This window comes from Pimephales promelas, chromosome 4, assembly GCF_988280905.1.
Source record: "Pimephales promelas chromosome 4, fPimPro1.hap1.1, whole genome shotgun sequence".
Classification (NCBI taxonomy): domain Eukaryota; kingdom Metazoa; phylum Chordata; class Actinopteri; order Cypriniformes; family Leuciscidae; genus Pimephales; species Pimephales promelas.
This window is the reverse complement of record NC_142772.1, coordinates 50,264,218-50,283,198: the sequence shown is the minus strand read 5'-3', so window position 1 is coordinate 50,283,198 and position 18,981 is coordinate 50,264,218. Positions and strand designations below refer to the sequence as shown.

Here is an 18,981-nt window from a genome sequence, read left to right as displayed (position 1 = left end):
TTTGGCAAAGTGCTGCAAAACAGATTTAGTCAATTAAACCAAGGACAAACAATATATATTCCTTAAAGAATGTGTAAATACATTTTAGTATTATTGTTGGTGTTTAAACAGCAGTTCCTCTTTAAAAAAGGGGAGGAGACCGCAAGAAACTCTGGGTTTACTGAAGAAAACCTGCTCCCGACCAGGTTAGGTTCACGGAGTAAGTTACCATGGTAACTGTCTCTGAGTATAAGTTACTTCTCTTTCAGAAACAGCTTGACTTACTCTGCTTTCTCAGGTTTAACTTACCTCCCTTTCTAAAACGGAAAACCCAGAGTTTCCCTCATTTCAGGGTTAACATACTCAGAGTTTTCACTTAACCTCCATTTCTGAAACAGGCCCCTGCTGTAAAGCCAAAACACTCTCTGTTCTTGTAATCTTCTGTTATCACTGTAAAGCTGCTGTGGCACAATCTATGTTGTTAAAAGTGCTATATAAATGAAGGAGCTTTGACTTGACCCGGCAGTGTGAGCTCATCCAGACAGACCAACAACAGGAGAGCCAGACCCACGCTCACACACACACACACACACACATGCTCGACCTATCAGGATGACCTCAAGTTATCTCTGCGTTACCTTCAGGATGACCTCGAGTTATCTCTGCGTTACCTTCAGGATGACCTCGAGTTATCTCTGCGTTACCTTCAGGATGACCACGAGTTATCTCTGCGTTACCTTCGGGATGACCTCGAGTTATCTCTGCGTTACCTTCAGGATGACCTCGAGTTATCTGTGCGTTACCTTCAGGATGACCTCGAGTTATCTCTGCGTTACCTTCAGGATGACCACGAGTTATCTCTGCGTTACCTTCGGGATGACCTCGAGTTATCTGTGCGTTACCTTCAGGATGACCACGAGTTATCTCTGCGTTACCTTCGGGATGACCTCGAGTTATCTCTGCGTTACCTTCAGGACGACCTCGAGTTATCTGTGCGTTACCTTCAGGATGACCACGAGTTATCTCTGCGTTACCTTCAGGATGACCTCGAGTTATCTCTGCGTTACCTTCAGGATGACCTCGAGTTATCTGTGCGTTACCTTCAGGATGACCAAGAGTTATCTCTGCGTTACCTTCGGGATGACCTCGAGTTATCTCTGCGTTACCTTCAGGACGACCTCGAGTTATCTCTGCGTTACCTTCAGGATGACCTCGAGTTATCTGTGCGTTACCTTCAGGATGACCACGAGTTATCTCTGCGTTACCTTCGGGATGACCTCGAGTTATCTCTGCGTTACCTTCAGGATGACCTCGAGTTATCTCTGCGTTACCTTCAGGATGACCTCGAGTTATCTCTGCGTTACCTTCAGGATGACCTCGAGTTATCTCTGCGTTACCTTCAGGATGACCTCGATTTATCTCTGCGTTACCTTCAGGATGACCTCGAGTTATCTCTGCGTTACCTTCAGGATGACCTCGAGTTATCTCTGCGTTACCTTCGGGATGACCTCGAGTTATCTCTGCGTTACCTTCAGGATGACCTCGAGTTATCTCTGCGTTACCTTCAGGATGACCTCGAGTTATCTGTGCGTTACCTTCAGGATGACCTCGAGTTATCTCTGCGTTACCTTCAGGATGACCTCGAGTTATCTGTGCGTTACCTTCGGGATGACCTCGAGTTATCTGTGCGTTACCTTCGGGATGATCTCGAGTTATCTCTGGGTTACCTTCGGGATGATCTCGAGTTATCTGTGCGTTACCTTCGGGATGACCTCGAGTTATCTGTGCGTTACCTTCGGGATGATCTCGAGTTATCTCTGGGTTACCTTCGGGATGATCTCGAGTTATCTGTGCGTTACCTTCGGGATGACCTCGAGTTATCTGTGCGTTACCTTCGGGATGATCTCGAGTTATCTCTGGGTTACCTTCGGGATGACCTCGAGTTATCTGTGCGTTACCTTCGGGATGATCTCGAGTTATCTCTGGGTTACCTTCGGGATGATCTCGAGTTATCTCTGGGTTACCTTCGGGATGACCTCGAGTTATCTGTGCGTTACCTTCGGGATGATCTCGAGTTATCTCTGGGTTACCTTCGGGATGACCTCGAGTTATCTCTGGGTTACCTTCGGGATGACCTCGAGTTATCTGTGCGTTACCTTCGGGATGATCTCGAGTTATCTGTGCGTTACCTTCGGGATGACCTCGAGTTATCTGTGCGTTACCTTCGGGATGACCTCGAGTTATCTGTGCGTTACCTTCGGGATGATCTCGAGTTATCTCTGGGTTACCTTCGGGATGATCTCGAGTTATCTGTGCGTTACCTTCGGGATGATCTCGAGTTATCTCTGGGTTACCTTCGGGATGATCTCGAGTTATCTCTGGGTTACCTTCGGGATGACCTCGAGTTATCTGTGCGTTACCTTCGGGATGATCTCGAGTTATCTGTGCGTTACCTTCGGGATGACCTCGAGTTATCTGTGCGTTACCTTCGGGATGATCTCGAGTTATCTCTGGGTTACCTTCGGGATGACCTCGAGTTATCTCTGGGTTACCTTCGGGATGATCTCGAGTTATCTCTGCGTTACCTTCGGGATGACCTCGAGTTATCTCTGCGTTACCTTCGGGATGACCTCGAGTTATCTCTGCGTTACCTTCAGGATGACCTCGAGTTATCTCTGCGTTACCTTCGGGATGACCTCGAGTTATCTCTGCGTTACCTTCGGGATGACCTCGAGTTATCTCTGCGTTACCTTCGGGATGACCTCGAGTTATCTCTGCGTTTCCTTCGGGATGACCTCGAGTTATCTCTGCGTTACCTTCAGGATGACCTCGAGTTATCTCTGCGTTACCTTCGGGATGACCTCGAGTTATCTCTGCGTTACCTTCAGGATGACCTCGAGTTATCTGTGCGTTACCTTCGGGATGACCTCGAGTTATCTCTGCGTTACCTTCGGGATGACCTCGAGTTATCTCTGCGTTACCTTCGGGATGACCTCGAGTTATCTCTGCGTTACCTTCGGGATGACCTCGAGTTATCTCTGCGTTACCTTCAGGATGACCTCGAGTTATCTCTGCGTTACCTTCGGGATGACCTCGAGTTATCTCTGCGTTACCTTCAGGATGACCTCGAGTTATCTCTGCGTTACCTTCGGGATGACCTCGAGTTATCTCTGCGTTACCTTCAGGATGCATTTCATAGGCTAATACTTTCAGCATGACCGATCGGATTAGATCTGAGATTAGAGATGCTTATGAGCGTCAACTTTACAGACTGTCCTCACTTCATTCAGATCCTCCAGAAACACAGACACACTCCACTGAGAATCTGAGAAGGACAGGCCTAAAACTGCTCTATTAAATAACATCATGTCAAATTAAAACAAACAGATCATTGGTTTAAAACCATGGAAAGCTCATTGTTTGAATATGACTGAGAGTTTGAGGTCTGGTTCTCCTCAGAGGATATTTGAGCTGCACATAATCACTTTCTCATTAATAACAAAGAAAGGAGAGTGAGAAACGTGATCCGTAGAACAGCTATCGGACCAAAAGACACGCGCATCCCAAAAATTAGATCCAGGATCGGGATCAGAGGTCGGAGACCCAGTTCTGATGAACCGCAGAACAGCAACACACACACACACACACACACACAGAATCCATCAGCATCATCTCATAACCTACGCGAGATATATGAGTTTACTGGGGATCGAACAAGACCTTTGTGTCTAACTACACGAACATAAACATGGATTTAATTACAGAATCGGTCAGAGACACTTGTTTTTTATTGGGAGTAAAACATTTGATATATTTTCACAATAATTTAAGAATTGACTGTTTGCAAAGACCCGCCCCCGTTAGTTACTGTTGCTATGTCCAACGAGCCGTACTCTCTCGCACACACCACACGTTCTCACGCAGTGAAAAATACACGTGGAGTAGAGCGGATACCCACTGACAGGACAGAGCCGGTAACTTTTGATATGAAACTGAGTCTCAACTTTCAAATTTGGTCATTTTTTAAAGAAATGTAAACAATAAATACCATGTTGTGCCTCTTTAATGTGCAGTGACAGATCGCTCAGTTAAAGCCGCTCGTGAACCATCATCTCGTCCTTCTACTTCATTCATAGCATCAAATAAACATGGATGAACATCAGAAGGAATGTTGTTTTAACCGCGGAGAGACATCAGTACCCCAACGTTAATCTTCTCACTCTCCTGCTTTGTTGGACAAACATGGCGGATTATGATTGGTCAGATCACCTGTCAATCAAACTCCCTGCAAAGGGTTAATTGCAGTAAAAGACAAAGTAGCATCTCAATCTCCACATGCAATGTTTAATTGTGTAGGGAGCTGGTGCTGTAAAAAACTCTTGCAACAAAAGCTGCTGAGAAAACAAGTCACTTCACAGAGGACTGGAATGATAAAGATGTTTATATATTTGTGTGTGTGAGAGAGACAACAGCTCAACCAGGAGGCCTTAGCAAACTTATTTATTTAAATTAGGGTTATTTAAATACTTTATTATTAATACATTATTCATAATGCAAGCATAACACCGTGTCCTAACTACACGCGACGCGATAAAATTCCAGCGACAGCAATTGTGTCTGTCCACACTAGACGCGACGCAACTGTGAGATGCCGAACATTCAGAACAGCGTGTGAGTCTCTCTGTGAAAGCGCACTGTTGGCCTGCACTCGCATTGAATATGGGTAAGGACATAATCAAATCAAGAAATAACATTATTAAAAATCAAAACATTAACAAAATATACTCATTGACTAATTTTGTTATGAAGTACAGTCTTTGCATAGAATTCATTTTGAACGATATTACATGCTTTCAAAATCTGAGGTAAATTATCCGTTATCGCTTGTGGCACAGTGACCTATTTTTAACTAAAAATAAATGATGTGTACTCATAAACAGTGTAATTTCTTCATTCTGTCAGCCGCGACGTCGCAGAAATAGGAACCGTTTCTAAATTAGAAACTTCGCGTGTCGCCGTCGCGTCTGGTTAGGACAAAAACTCTGATTAACATGGAAAAGATACCTTTTATCGCGTGTCGCGGCGTCGCGTCGCGTGTAGTTAGGACACGGTGTAAGTCATGTATTTTGGTTCGTCCTGTGTTCGTCTCATATACTGTGAAAAATAGGTTCGTCTTCACGATGTTAGTTTGCGTTAATCGTCATGTTTGATTTTCCCATTTCTGCGTTTGTTTTTATGCTCACCTTTCGCTTGTGTTTCGTCTCTGTTTATATTGGAATTACTTCGAACTTTCTTCAACAAGTACTAAATACATTTATAATATTACAAATGATTCTATTTCTAATAAATGTTCTTTTTAACTTTCTATTCATCAAAGAATCCTGAAAAATAAAATATATTCATTTGTTCCACTCACATATATGGACAGTTTTCAACGCTGATAATAATCATTATTGTTTGTTGATCATCAGATCCTCATTTTAGGCTCGATATATGGAGTAATGATGGCCCACATAGCAAATTTTTTCTGGCCCAGCTCCGGCCCATATGATCACCCTTAACTGGCCCTGAATTGGGCCAAAACAGGTTTTATTATTGGTACCAATTCTCAGCCATACGTTAACCATATCGACACCACCCTTTAACCAGAAACCCCAAAACTTGAGCCATAACCCAGCCTAATCTTACACAAACCATGTGAACCCAATCCTCGGCCCAAGTACCGCAAAGAATGACGGCGCTGAAGTGGCCCAGAACTGGATTAAATACAAGGGTCACACATGGGCCATAACTGGCCCGAATCTCAGCCAGTTAATCACCCTTAACTAGCACTGAACTGGTCCAAAACAGGTTTTATTGGTACCAATTCTAAGTTAACCGTTTCAACACCACCCTTTCAAACCCCCAAACTGAACCATATCCCAGCCTAACCTTACCCAAACCATGTGAACAAATAAGTCACAGAAAAATTCTATATTTTATTCAATTAAAATTTTATTTAACAATAATACCACAAATAAATATTACACCTAGAATTGTGTAACAGTGTGAAGGCTATTTTATTTTGTACATTCCAAGTGTAACATCTTTTTACAACCTGTAAAATCCCTTCTTCTCACATTGCTCCTCTCATTGTAACTCCAATTAACAGCCATAACAAACGGTCTGTCAAGTTTTCTTGCCCAACCAGTCCTGTAAAAAAAAAAAAAAAAAAAAAAAAAAAATAACATTGAAAATGCATCACCTATTCCAGATTTACCAATATAGGATACTAATGTAGCTCTAAAACTCATTTGTATTAATCATCTTGTTAGATCATGGAAAGTGAGTGCCTTAGGCCAGAGTTTCAACTCCTTATAGTCTTTAGAAATAAAATAAAATCCACTCAAACAAACAGACAGGAATGGGGGAGCAACTTACATATCATCAATAATTAAACAATATGAAAGGAGGGGAAGACAACTTTATAGAGTCATTCTTTCCTTATAATGCCCAATATGTTGGAAGAAAAACATTGCCATGCGTCAATGGTTAGCCCCTGGTTCAGTTTTGGCCAATTGAAAAGTTGCCAATTGTTTATTGCATTTAAATGAACCTCTAAACATTACCCAGGTTGAGAACTATTGTTTTAGACAAAAAAATAAAAATTATGTGATCAATTTCATTCTTTCAATGTAGATATTTTAATAGTACAGTATTATTATTTTCTCAATCGCCTACGAATATAGCATACATGGGAATGAAATGACTAGCAATACATGACAAGCAAAAATAAATAAGCAGTCTGTGATCACAAATAAAAAAAAACATGGAGCATGTCCTTTTCATGTGAAACAAGCCACGATTAGATTTAGATATCATACAATTATACAACCACTGAATCACTTTCAGCTTTATAAGTCAATTGCGGTTGATAGATTTGCTGTGATCTTTCTATAATTTTAAAAGCATTAACATTACATTTCGCACACATGAAGCACCACGCCTCGCCTCGGACGTTCCGCAGGGCCGGTCTATCGCACATGATCGCACCCCGTTCGCGTCTGTATAGGCATTCTCATGTTCAGGGGCAACTGAATCAGCTACCAGGCAAAAGTTCACTTCAATAAAGAAAAAAGTGGCATCCGAGTTTGAAATAAGGTATTAAAAAAGCGCCAAAAAGAGAGTGAACTTCACTTACCCGTACAGCGGTTGTGTCTTCCTCTTCAATCTTCAGCGGGAGAAATTTCAAAAGACGCATCACGTGAACCAACCAGAAAAGCTGCTGTTACCATGGAGATCGCGCCGAAATAAAACAATAGTTGACTGAAAAAAAAAAAAAAAATCCAGATATTACATGTTTAACATGATTTTGTGGTGCTTAAAGTCCCCGTGAAATCAAAATTGAACCTATTTACTTTGTTAGCGCATATTACTAGTCTTGTGGTGAACAATTAATCCGTGCAAGTAAAAATATATTTAAAAAATGTTTTACCTTAGTAATCTTTAATCAAAATCTGAAAAGTTACTTCCGGTCTGGAACGGTTTCTTTTTCTGATGACGTAGGTTTCACAACTTGGGTGGGGAAACGCTTAACCACTCCCCTCAAACCGTTAGTTTGCTATGAGCGAGAGATGGAGAGGAGGAGCCCTAGAGTAAAACCCTGCCCTCTGTTCAATATTCCGTTTCACTTGGAAATACGTCACAGCACTGGAGAAAAATCGTTTGCAACTTCCGGTTCACGGGGACTTTAAAATAAAAAGTATGGAAAACTTAGACTTGGATGTGGATTCGTTTTTTTTTTTTATTACAAATTTATAAAAAAAAAATTCAAATAAATAATAGGTCTAATACTTAAAAAAAATCATAGTTCTAATACTTATCATGTTAGTAAATGTATATTTTTTAATGATACAACATTTTGTAAACATTGCTGAAAACTAAATCCTATATTTATTCATTATTAATCATTTTTTAAACAATTGGACATATATTTTTTCACTGACTCATTTAAGTCAATTAATATTATTATTATTTATTATTAAAATCTTAACACCTTTTTCAGAGGGGTCGGGGTGGGGTATAATCTTGCCTTGAAAATATAGTAGCAGGCTTACAATTTTCCAGTACACAGAATATGGCCCATAATCGCTACACTGATCTGGGCCACATACCTCCCATCCACAATCGGCCCAAAAGTTGTCTGCCGTCACGCAGTGCCATCATTGCCACACTTGGCCCACAGTTGGCTGACATGATGCATGCCATTGCCGGCAACACGCCAGCAGTGCCATGATGAGGCCACATTTGGGCCAAGTCTGTTTGCTATGTGGGGGAGTAATGATGCTGAACATTCAGCTTTGAGCACAGGAATAAATTGTAATAATACTTCATAATAGTTTTAATCGCATAAATGCAGCCTTTGTGAACATATAAGTGAGAATCAGGAGATCTGATCATATTCATAAACTCCCACCAGTTGATCTAAAATAATCTGCGGGAAGTAAATCATCTCAACCATCAGAAGTATTTCAGAATGACTCGAGCCTTCTTCTGAAATATGATTAATGATACGAAGAAACACTGAATTTCTCAGAGAAGTGGGAATATGTGCGGGGAAAACCTGCTGTAATCATGAGTTCATCAGCAGTTACAAGCGGATCACACACACGCACACACACACACACACACACAAGATCGAGTGTGTAAAGAGCGGCTGTTGCCAAGGAGATGCGGGGAGTTTCACCTGAAATAGCAGCGCGTGCGTGAGGCGATCACGGCCATTGTGTGTGCGTGTGTGTGTGTGTGTGAGAGAGAGAGAGAGAGAGAGATTGTGTGTGTGTGTGTGAGAGAGAGAGAGAGAGAGAGTGTGTGCTCTTGCTCAAGCGGCTATTACCTGTCTGCGTGTGTGTGTGTGTGTGTGTGTGTGTGTGTGTCTATGGTTCTCTGTTCCATTCTCATCTCTAATTAATTGACTCAGGGAGCAGTCCTACAATACACACACACACACACACACAGGAGGTGTGTCCCTCCTACACACATGTTGTAACTGACACACCCAGATCCTCCCAAAGCAAATATTTCAGGGCAACACTGATTACTGTGTGTGTGTGTGTGTGTGTGTGTGTGTGTGTGTGTGTGTGTGTGTGTGTGTGTGTGTGTGTGTGTGTGTGCATTATTACAGGAATACACGCCTAATGTCTTTCCTTCTTTCGCTCTCATGTGATAATGACCCGTGATCAGAATGAGTTAAAATAATCCACAGTTCCTCCCTGGAATACTGACTCTTCCAGCTGCCAAACCACCGACACGATCAGACGTCACGGACACGAGTGTGTGTGTCAGCAGTTTCTGTGTAGGATGGGTTTTCTAGAAATATATTTTGTATAAATCAGAACAGCAACATCTTTACATAAGAGACGCTGGAACTACAGGATTGTCCCGTTTCGGAGGATCGAGAGGCTCGGTGATGAAGAAGAGGACGAGTGTGTGTGTGTGTGTGTGTGTGTGGGAAGCAAGGTGGGTGGAAGGAGAGAGAGTTAGTCATTCCCAAAAGACTCACAGAAGAACATCAGCAAACCTGGAGAGCGAAACTTATTCTGTTCGCTCAGAGCCTGAAGACACAACTTTATAAAGTAGCGAATCGAGAAGCGGTGCTCTTCTGTTCATCAGGAGAGATGTGTGTGTGTGTGTGTGTGTGTGTGTGTCTCATCTCCCACAGTAACTCTGAACACCAACACACACTCCAACGAACCGGCTGACCTTCCCACCTGACACACACACACACACACACACACACTGCTCAGACTAGTTATTCAAGTTAGTCATCTCATTCTTTTTATTTAAGACTGATCATACGTTTATGAAGTCAGTTATAAAACCCTAGACTGGTGTAATTCACATGATCTGAGTATCTGAGTAAGGGTGAGCTGAGCTTGTGCCGCTGGTCCAGCGAGACTCATTTCACTTTTACTTTCACAATGACCCACACACACACACACACACTCCCTGTGCTTTACTGGAAGAGCTGCTGGTGTTTAAGGGAAAGCCTCAGACACGACGTGTTCATGACGCTAGTTAACACAACTGACTAATGACTTTTGCTCAGACTCATTTCTCAATGCCAGAATTATGCCATCAACTTCTCTGGTTTAATAATGACTGAAATCGGCAGATTCCCTTTTGTTCAGCGCTGTTTCTCGCTCTGATGTTCATCTGAATCAAAGCTTAAGAACTGAAAAAATGATTTCAAATATTCAGAAAAGCACAGTGTTAAATGAGTTTTGACAGGAGAAACACAAGCGTTCAGAAACCACCTCTTTATTGTTGATATAAAAGAAAACAAGGGAACAACGAACAACATTTGAAAACCGCATGTTATTATTATTCAGAAGCAAATAAACCCGCTTGTTACACGACGAGGCAAGTCGCCTCTTAGTCCTTCAGCCCGAGGCCGAGCCGTCGCTCCCGTCTTCCAGAGACACGGGGAACACGGCCCAGAACAACTTCTGCGGTCACCCTTGATCTTTTACTCAAACTTGAACACTCAGTTTAGATCGTACAAACGCTTGTACACGCAAGGTAAACAGAGTAAACTCATTCAACAAAGTATTTCATTGTTCAGTATATGTATATGACACGAGTTTAGGCAAAAGTCAAAGTTGCAATCAGTCTTCAGAGTCGAAACACAGTACCATGAAACAACAAAAACAGGAGCGTTATGCTTACGGTTAGCGTTAAAATAGAGGTACACACACACACACACACACATTACAAAACAAATCAAGGACTTTCACTTGATGCCAGTGGAAAAAACTCGAGCACTCGGTGGACAAATGTACCAACAGTAGAAGCGTCCGAAACACACACCAGCAACACGAGTAACACACTGCTCAGTAAAAGCACTTCAATAAATAGAGCACTGGGAATGAAACCTTATTCAGTAGGTACTGTACACACACACTATCTCTAAACTATTTTGTACAAAAATACAATACGTTTGTTTGAGACACCAAAAACCTTATTCAAGTTTCAAAAAATAAATATCTTCTTGTTGCACAAGGTTATTTGACAGTCTAGGTATCCCTATGAATCATCTCCAAACGGATATCGATATATAAATAAAATAATCTGCATCTCCAGGAACTGCGAGGCGTTGAACAGCAGCTCTGAGGAGATGATCCCGATCCCGACGGAGACCCGTCCGCTTCTGTGCCGTCACGACCATCTCCTGAATCCCCATCCTTTATTATCGTTATCTACTAAAAGCATAGTTCAAACCATCATGCTATAAACAGAGGATAAATATTACACATCATTTAATGTTTCTGATTCATGTGCGATTGTTCTCCAAAAAATAACGTGTCACTGAGACACTAGTATTCCGACAAGTAATCCTCCTCTCCTCGGAAAACAACATAAATACAAATTCTGTATAAATAAAATCATTTCATAATTCATACAAAAAATAAAATACAAAAAAAAGCAAAATACTATTGATCAAAAGCCCTTTTGTTGTTGTTCTGAATTCAGGTCAGTTTTAAGCAACATGCGTATCTTTCCGCAACGCTCCTCCAGGTTACATGGCATTAATACTCCTCAGCGGCAGAAACACACATCCGCCAATACTAACGCAACCGCGGGAGATTACACATCCGCCAATACTAACGCAACCGCGGGAGATTACACATCCGCCATTACTAACGCAACCGCGGGAGATTACACATCCGCCATTACTAACGCAACCGCGGGAGATTACACATCCGCCATTACTAACGCAACCGCGGGAGATTACACATCCGCCATTAATAACGCAACCGCGGGAGATTACACATCCGCCATTACTAACGCGGGAGATTACATGCTCCGCCATTACTAACGCAACCGCGGGAGATTACACATCCGCCATTACTAACGCAACCGCGGGAGATTACACATCCGCCATTACTAACGCGGGAGATTACATGCTCCGCCATTACTAACGCACTCCCGCGGGAGATTACAGTGCAAAAGGTCTCGGAAAGCTCAGGAATTTCCCAACTCCAAAACGGCAAAAGGTACCAGTTAAAGTTTTGCGCAGTACCACAATCCATTCTCCATAGGTGTCTCCACTTTGCTTATAATGTTTTGATATTACGCAGCAATGTAATACTTCTTAAAAAGTCTTGTATAAAATATTTTTTCTCATATATTCACAAATTGCACAATATCAAATCAACCAACAAACAAACAATATCCTGTAATGTGGGTATTGAGACACGGTGACGAGATTTCCACTTGAAACACATCAGATAGGGGAGTATAAAGGGATTCGCTCCACGGATGCACGGATCAGGTGCTTCGGGAAGTGTTTGCATAATAGTGCATTGTTATATAAACACAAACTCCTAAAACATATAAAGTTTGTCCAGCGGTCGAACGAGACGCCGATTGTAAAGAAAAATCCTTGCTTCCATTCTTTTAAAGCGTCGCATTTACAAGTAAAAAAAAGAAGAAGAGTATTCAAGTGCAGAATTCCAAGCACAAGTTCTTGTTCCCTTTCCGATTGTCCCGACCGCGGCGCGTTTGCATCCCTTTGGTGTTTTTCCTCAGGCATCCACTGCATTGAACAACTTCAATGCTAACAAATAAAATGTACTCCGTACTTTTCAAGAAGGAAATTCCTGAAGAGTCGGAGACCCGGACTTCAGATCTTCCCGAGGGGATCTTCCCGGATGGGGCGGGCGAGATCGAGAATGAGTGTGGAGATAAAGAGAGAGAGAGCGTGTTTCAGCAGCTGGTGTTCTCCGCACTCTTGGCCAAGCCGGAGCCGACGGAGATCTGGCACCCGTTGCTCACGTGGCTCATGACCTTCTGCTTGAGCTGGGACACCTGCTCCCTCAGGATGCTGGCGGTGGAGGCCAGGTCCGAGTTCTGGGTCTTCAGAACCTTCACCTTCTCCTCCAGACGCGAGATCCGCTCCAGCTTGCGTTTGCGGCACTTGGAGGCAGCGATGCGGTTGCGGAGCTTCTTGCGCTCCGCCTTGATGCGCTCCTGCGTGTCCAGGTCGATTGGAGAGAGCGAGGGGGGCGAGTGAGGGACCTCGGGGACCGTCTGAGGAGCGTCCAGAACCCTTCCCGGAGGGTGTCCCGAGGCGTGTCCCGAGGCGTGGGACGGGTAGGCCATCGGACCCGGGTATGCCGACGGGAGCTGGTTGGGGTTGTAATTGCTCAGGTTGGTGTAGATGGGAATGTCGGGGAGGTTCCTCTGGTAGGATCCCGGGATGGAGGCGGGAGGAGACATAGGAGCGCCGACCAGCTGGTTCTGCTTGTGGAGATCCGCCAGAGCTTTCACGAACCCGTCCGCAAACCCCTCTTGCTCGTTAGTGGCCTGGTTCCGGTACATGAAGGGATTAGCGGATGCACTGGGACCCGGGCTTGTCGTAACCAGCCCCTGGTTGGACTGGATGATCAGGTGCTCCAGATCCGGAGACGACAGCTTGAGTAGGTTGAGGTCTGGCGAGGACATGTTGGGATTGTTCCCGCTCATGTTGGGATTCCCGTTCCCAGTTTGTCCCTGCAGAAGCTTCAGGCTGGAGGCGTTGCCCCCGTTGGAGAAATTATGTGGCATGTTGCTCTTCTTGCTCATAATCTTGTGGCCTTGGTATCGATCGTAATCTGGAATTTGCCCAAAGTTGGGAACGCTATCATCGTGATAGAAGGGCGTTTCCATCTTACCCGTCATTGAAACAGCAAGATAGATTCCTCACAAGACATAATACGGCTAGAAATTACTGTTCTCAGCCATCTGCTCCTTCCACTTGGGAAAATAAAAGTGCTGTTCAAAATTCGGATGGACGTTCCTCAGCATTAAACCTACAAAAGAGTAGATGATGTGAAATTAATCTATGGAAATCAAAGTAAAAAATTACTGTATAATTTATAATGATGCAAATAACAACGTTGACATGTTTATGTGTCTTAGTAAATTGATGTGAGCAATAATTCAGCGTGATTGATCTCCATAGGGACATTCAATAACATTTAACAAAAACTACCCAAGACGCACGCACGCACGTACGCGCGCGCGCACACACACGCACACACACACACACACACACATTTTCAGTCTCTACATGATTAGTGTGTCATTAAAGTGATGAAACCAGGAAACCTCGTTACAGTTCGCCTTCTTCCCGGCAATAAACCTGGGCTTTTCTGGCTCCGTCCACACACCGCTGAGCTTCTCTAACACTTTCTTATTCATTTCAGCACATGGTCGTTAGAAAATCCCCCGTCAAAATCCCAAAGCGTGTACACACACACACACACACACACACACACACACACTCGCTCACTCTGACAGAGAATAAACACAGGCAGAAGCGCCACTTACTCGAGTGTTGATCGATATATAGCGATCGATAGTGAAGGTTCCCACCACACAATCCACTGCGTCAAAGCTCCGGTCACACAGTAAACCAGTATAACACAGCGCGTCGAGCGCGATCTGAACCCACGCGCCGCGCCGTGACGCGCGATGAATGAACCCCAGCTCTTCTGCTCGCTGTCACAGCGACTGAGGGACTTTCTGCTCGGATGATTATTAATAACACACGCCCTTCTGTTCTCTCTCCAGTTCCTGAAACTAGCGCACGCGCCTCCTCCAGCTCGAACGCGTCGCGTTTATTGGCTGGTGGAGCGTCGCCGCGCGTTCACGCTCTGTTACGGGATCACGTGATTATTATACGCTTTAATATGTGCTGCTGTTTTATTCAAGTATATGCTCTAGGGTGAATGTCACGTTTAAGTTTGTTAAATGCCAGCCAGAATGCCGTCCGTGTTTTACAGAAAGCAATTTCTTGAACAGCTTTTGAATTGAATTGTGAATTAATTATTTAGCCTAGTGAATTATATTTCCAAATGCCATAAACTAGTCACAAACAGATTACTAGTTACAGAACAAAACTGTAAGCACACATATAGTTCTGTTTAGTTTTTTTCCTGTGATCTGCTTAATATTCTGTTTTAAAGTTTTCCTTCTCATCAATTATTTATCGATCAAGTTTTTAAGGTAGCCTACATACTGTTGCTCATTTCTTTTTATGCATTTAACTCTCTAGCTCAGACTCGGCGTTGACATTTATGCATTTGACAGATGTCTTTTTATCCAAAAACAACTTTCATTGAAGTAAAGGTGCACATTTTCATCAGTTGTTCATTCCCTGGGAATCGAGCCCTGGCGCTGGCGTACAAGTTCTGCTGTTTGAGTTACAGGACTGATTGCTAACTCCAGTTTTAATGAGTGTTTAGGGGTTTCATGTGTGTGTGTGTGTGTGTGTGTGTGTGTTATTCCCTTTAGGCAAGCGTTTGGTGTATCTGACCAACACCGGTCCTGATCCTGATCCGAGCTGTCTCACTTACCTGAGAGCGAAACGTGTGTGTGTGTGTGTGTGTGTGTGTGTGCAGAAGTTCACTTCAAGGTCATCGGCATACACCCATGCCTCTCCTGGATTAATTTAAAAAGAAACGATTGTCTATGCATGCATTCTTCAGAGAGTTTATAGCATATATATATATACATACATATACCAATTTGTTCTATAATTATATATCAAACGGGAGCGTTCACTTCCTCACAACATGCTTTGAATTTGTTTGGTTTCATTTGATTAATTTCAGCAAAAATGTTCTGGGTTTTTAGTTCTAATGGAGAAAAATATTAAAAAACATGTTTTTAGAAATTATATTTTGCTTGTATATTTAAATGTTTATGTGTGTTGCCAAAATAAGTCACCATAAAATGAGATATTGTTTGGCTGGATTAGAGGAAAAGGGAGGAACTGGTAAACCAAATCCTGTGAGGGGAACATTTGGAACAGACATTTAGCATTTGAAAGGCTCATAGAAACACACAGCGCCTGTGAAGCCGTGATGAAATAATCTTTCGGCCCATTTCTGTGTTGAGCGCTGGAACTGGTGCGGTGTGTGTCCATGTTTAATATCTCACTCTTCCTCCTATGGCTTTCTCCTTCATGGATGTCTGATGCTGTCAGAAAGACTCAGACGAAAGCAGACGTTCTTCATATGAGTTCGAGTTTCTGTCCCTCAGAGACACTGAACACACACCTGAGCTCACCTCTTTCAGACCGTCCTGAGGTGACGGTAAACATCCGTATATTGAGAAACACACACATCCATCACAGCTCGAACACAAACATCTCTCCAGCAGGGGAATAACCCCGTGAGTCCATGAGGTAGCGTCTGACGCAGCAGAGTAAACATGTGTTTATTCCAGCTTAACGTGTCTGTGTGTGTGTGTGTGTGTGTGTGTGTGTGTGTGTATGTGTGAAAGTCCACGAGACTCGCAGGTCCCTGTTTTACTGATGGAAGAATGTTTTCCGGCTCCGTTCCGAACCCTGAGAGTCTGATGAAACCTCAGAGACGACACACGATCGGCTTTTTTCATATAAATGTGTGTGTGTATATATATATATATAATGTGTGTGTGTGTGTGTGTGTGTATAGGTAACACTTTATTTTGATGGTCCCTTTTGAACATCCTGTTGACTATTAGTAACTTTGCAACTACATGTCAACTTATTCTAACCCTGCCAGTCTACTAATACTCTACTAATACTCTACTAATACTCTACTAATACTCTACTAATACTCTAATGACACTTTAGTGAAAGTTAGTAGAGATGTTGGTGCAATGTTACTTACCATTTTATTTGAATCTCTTTCTTTTTTGTTCTGGGATTGACTCTGAAAATGATGCGATATAATCTATTAATATGTGAAATATTTACTAATATTAATAAGATATAATATGATAATATTGCTCATAGCTGAATTGGACTCGTTTGAGCTTTACGCATTATTGAACTGGCCTGAATCCCCAGTTGATCTGAATAATGACTCTGTTTTAGGGCTGTGTTACAGCAGAATGTGAGTTTGTCTGTGTGTGTGTGTGTGTGTGTGTGTTACTGAAGCTGATGTGAAACTGTATAGAGCTGTGGCGAGTGTGTGCTCCCCATGATTAGCAGAGATGGGACTCGAGCTGCCAGTCATTTCTCTCAGGAATCCTGTTCTGACTGGACCTGAAGAGCAGAAGGGAGATTCGGGTTCTGGAGACGCGTCATTAAGAGGATGATTCACATGACGGAGGTGTAATCGGGGTTTGTTCATGTATCTGTGAAACCAGCAGTGGTTCCTCGGACAGAAGTCTTACAGAAACATCATGTGACATATAACCAGATCTAGATGTCAGAGATCGATCTCACACTGGCCGTTTCATTAGCACCAGTTCTAATGGCAAAGTTAACCAGTTGAGACGCAGACCTTCTTACTTACACTCTAGAAGAATCAATCAATCAATCAAACAATCACCGGAAATCTTGTCTTTGATCAACATTTACTGGAGGAGATATTACTGTAAGTCTTGTTTAATGAAAAATGCATCAAAATGAAGTGAGTTTGTGCTTAAAACAAGACCTAAAATCTGCCAGTGGATTCAGGAAAACAAACTTCACTCAAAGGGAAAGAGGATTGTTGAACTGGCAGATATTACTTCTTGTTTTGAGCACAAACTCACGTCATTTTGATGCATTTTTCAGTAAAAAGGAACTATTCAAGAATGTTTATATATTTGTACTAGAAAACAAGACTTGATTGTGATGGAAATGATCATGTTTGCGGTGTATACAGTCTAAAATAAACACATTTCAGCAGATTGGACCTTTTAGTCAGGAAATGTGTTTCTTTGAATTTATGTTCGGATACGGGAGACATTGTGATATTGTTCAATTTACAACGATGGTTCATCGATATCTTTTCGTCACAGGCTGTTAGAGCCACATCCACATCTGTTACTGTGAGATGAAGCAGCTCCTCATCATCGCATGACTCTCTCTCTCTCTCTCTCTCTCTCTCTCTCTCTCTCCTGTTGCCACAGAAACATCGGTTGAATGTCAAGTTTGGACTCGGCGCCACGGTTTGAGCTTCAGCACAGAGAACAATTCAGATCCGCCAAGACGAGCGCGAGCAAACAAAGCATTGATGATGTGAAGAGCGAGAGCCAAGAAATAAGCAGAATGTGTTTTGTGTTGTGTATGTGTTGTGTATGAGATGTGTTGTGTGTGAGATGTGTTGTGTATGAGATGTGTTGTGTATGTGTGTGAGTTGTGTTGTGTATGAGATGTGTTGTGTGTGAGATGTGTTGTGTATGAGATGTGTTGTGTGTTGTGTATGTGTGTGAGTTGTGTTGTGTATGAGATGTGTTGTGTGTGAGATGTGTTGTGTATGAGATGTGTTGTGTGTTGTGTATGTGTGTGAGTTGTGTTGTGTGTGAGATGTGTTGTGTATGAGATGTGTTGTGTATGAGATGTGTTGTGTGTGAGATGTGTTGTGTATGTGTTGTGTATGAGTTGTGTTGTGTATGTGATGTGTTGTGTATGTGTTGTGTGTGAGATGTGTTGTGTATGTGTTGTGTTGTGTTTGAGATGTGTTGTGTATGTGATGTGTTGTGTATGTGTTGTGTATGAGTTGTGTATGAGTTGTGTTGTGTATGTGTTGTGTTGTCTGAATCTGCATCTGAATCGGTTTGAATCTGAAGCTAATTAATTTCAGATATTAAAACAATTAAAAATGCATCAAAATGAAATGATGTAATTATTTCAGAACAGTTAGCAGCCACCAGATTCTCAGCTCGTTGTGTGAATGTCTATAGATACTCTACACAAGTAAAGTACAGCAGTAATGGGCAGTGATGCAGGACTGAAGTACTCGAGTGTCAGTTTAGGGGAGGACTCATGACTTTACTCAAGTACATCTGAGAGGGAAATATTGCACTCTTTACTCCACTACAGTTTTATCCATAATTATGAGTACCCGTTACTACTAAAAAAAAAAAAAAAAAAAAAATAATGGAAAAAAGAAAAAACGTTTCCCTCTCAAACGTGATTGGATTGTGCAGGGCAGCCTATCAGCAACCAGCTTCAGCTCTCCGCCAAAGTCCACTGCATGATTTAGATAAGAGACGAAA

General features: G+C 42.5%; 1 protein-coding gene and 1 long non-coding RNA gene across 3 annotated transcripts in view; one reads left to right on the top strand and one right to left on the bottom strand.

The window, feature by feature from the left end:
* The window catches only part of LOC148981787 (uncharacterized), a 24,257-nt gene extending 5,724 nt beyond the window's left edge, over positions 1-18,533 (top strand). The window contains exons 2-3 of the long non-coding RNA XR_016168201.1: positions 16,950-17,116; positions 17,893-18,533. This is a non-coding gene — a long non-coding RNA (uncharacterized LOC148981787). The remainder of the gene's footprint in view (positions 1-16,949; positions 17,117-17,892) is intronic.
* june (JunE proto-oncogene, AP-1 transcription factor subunit) lies at positions 10,263-14,601 on the bottom strand. Of its 2 annotated transcripts, XR_016168411.1 has the most exons (3): positions 14,332-14,601; positions 11,858-13,811; positions 10,263-11,821 (listed from the first exon to the last, which is right to left on the bottom strand). XR_016168411.1 is itself a non-coding variant. In XM_039661564.2 (2 exons), exon 2 carries the CDS (start codon positions 13,678-13,680, stop codon positions 12,727-12,729), a length of 954 nt encoding a protein of 317 aa, XP_039517498.2. In that variant the 5' UTR covers positions 13,681-13,811; positions 14,332-14,601; the 3' UTR covers positions 10,263-12,726. The 2 variants fall into 2 exon arrangements, 1 of the variants encoding a protein (XP_039517498.2); XM_039661564.2 differs by having other exon boundaries at positions 10,263-13,811.
* Positions 18,534-18,981: the final 448 nt, after the last annotated feature.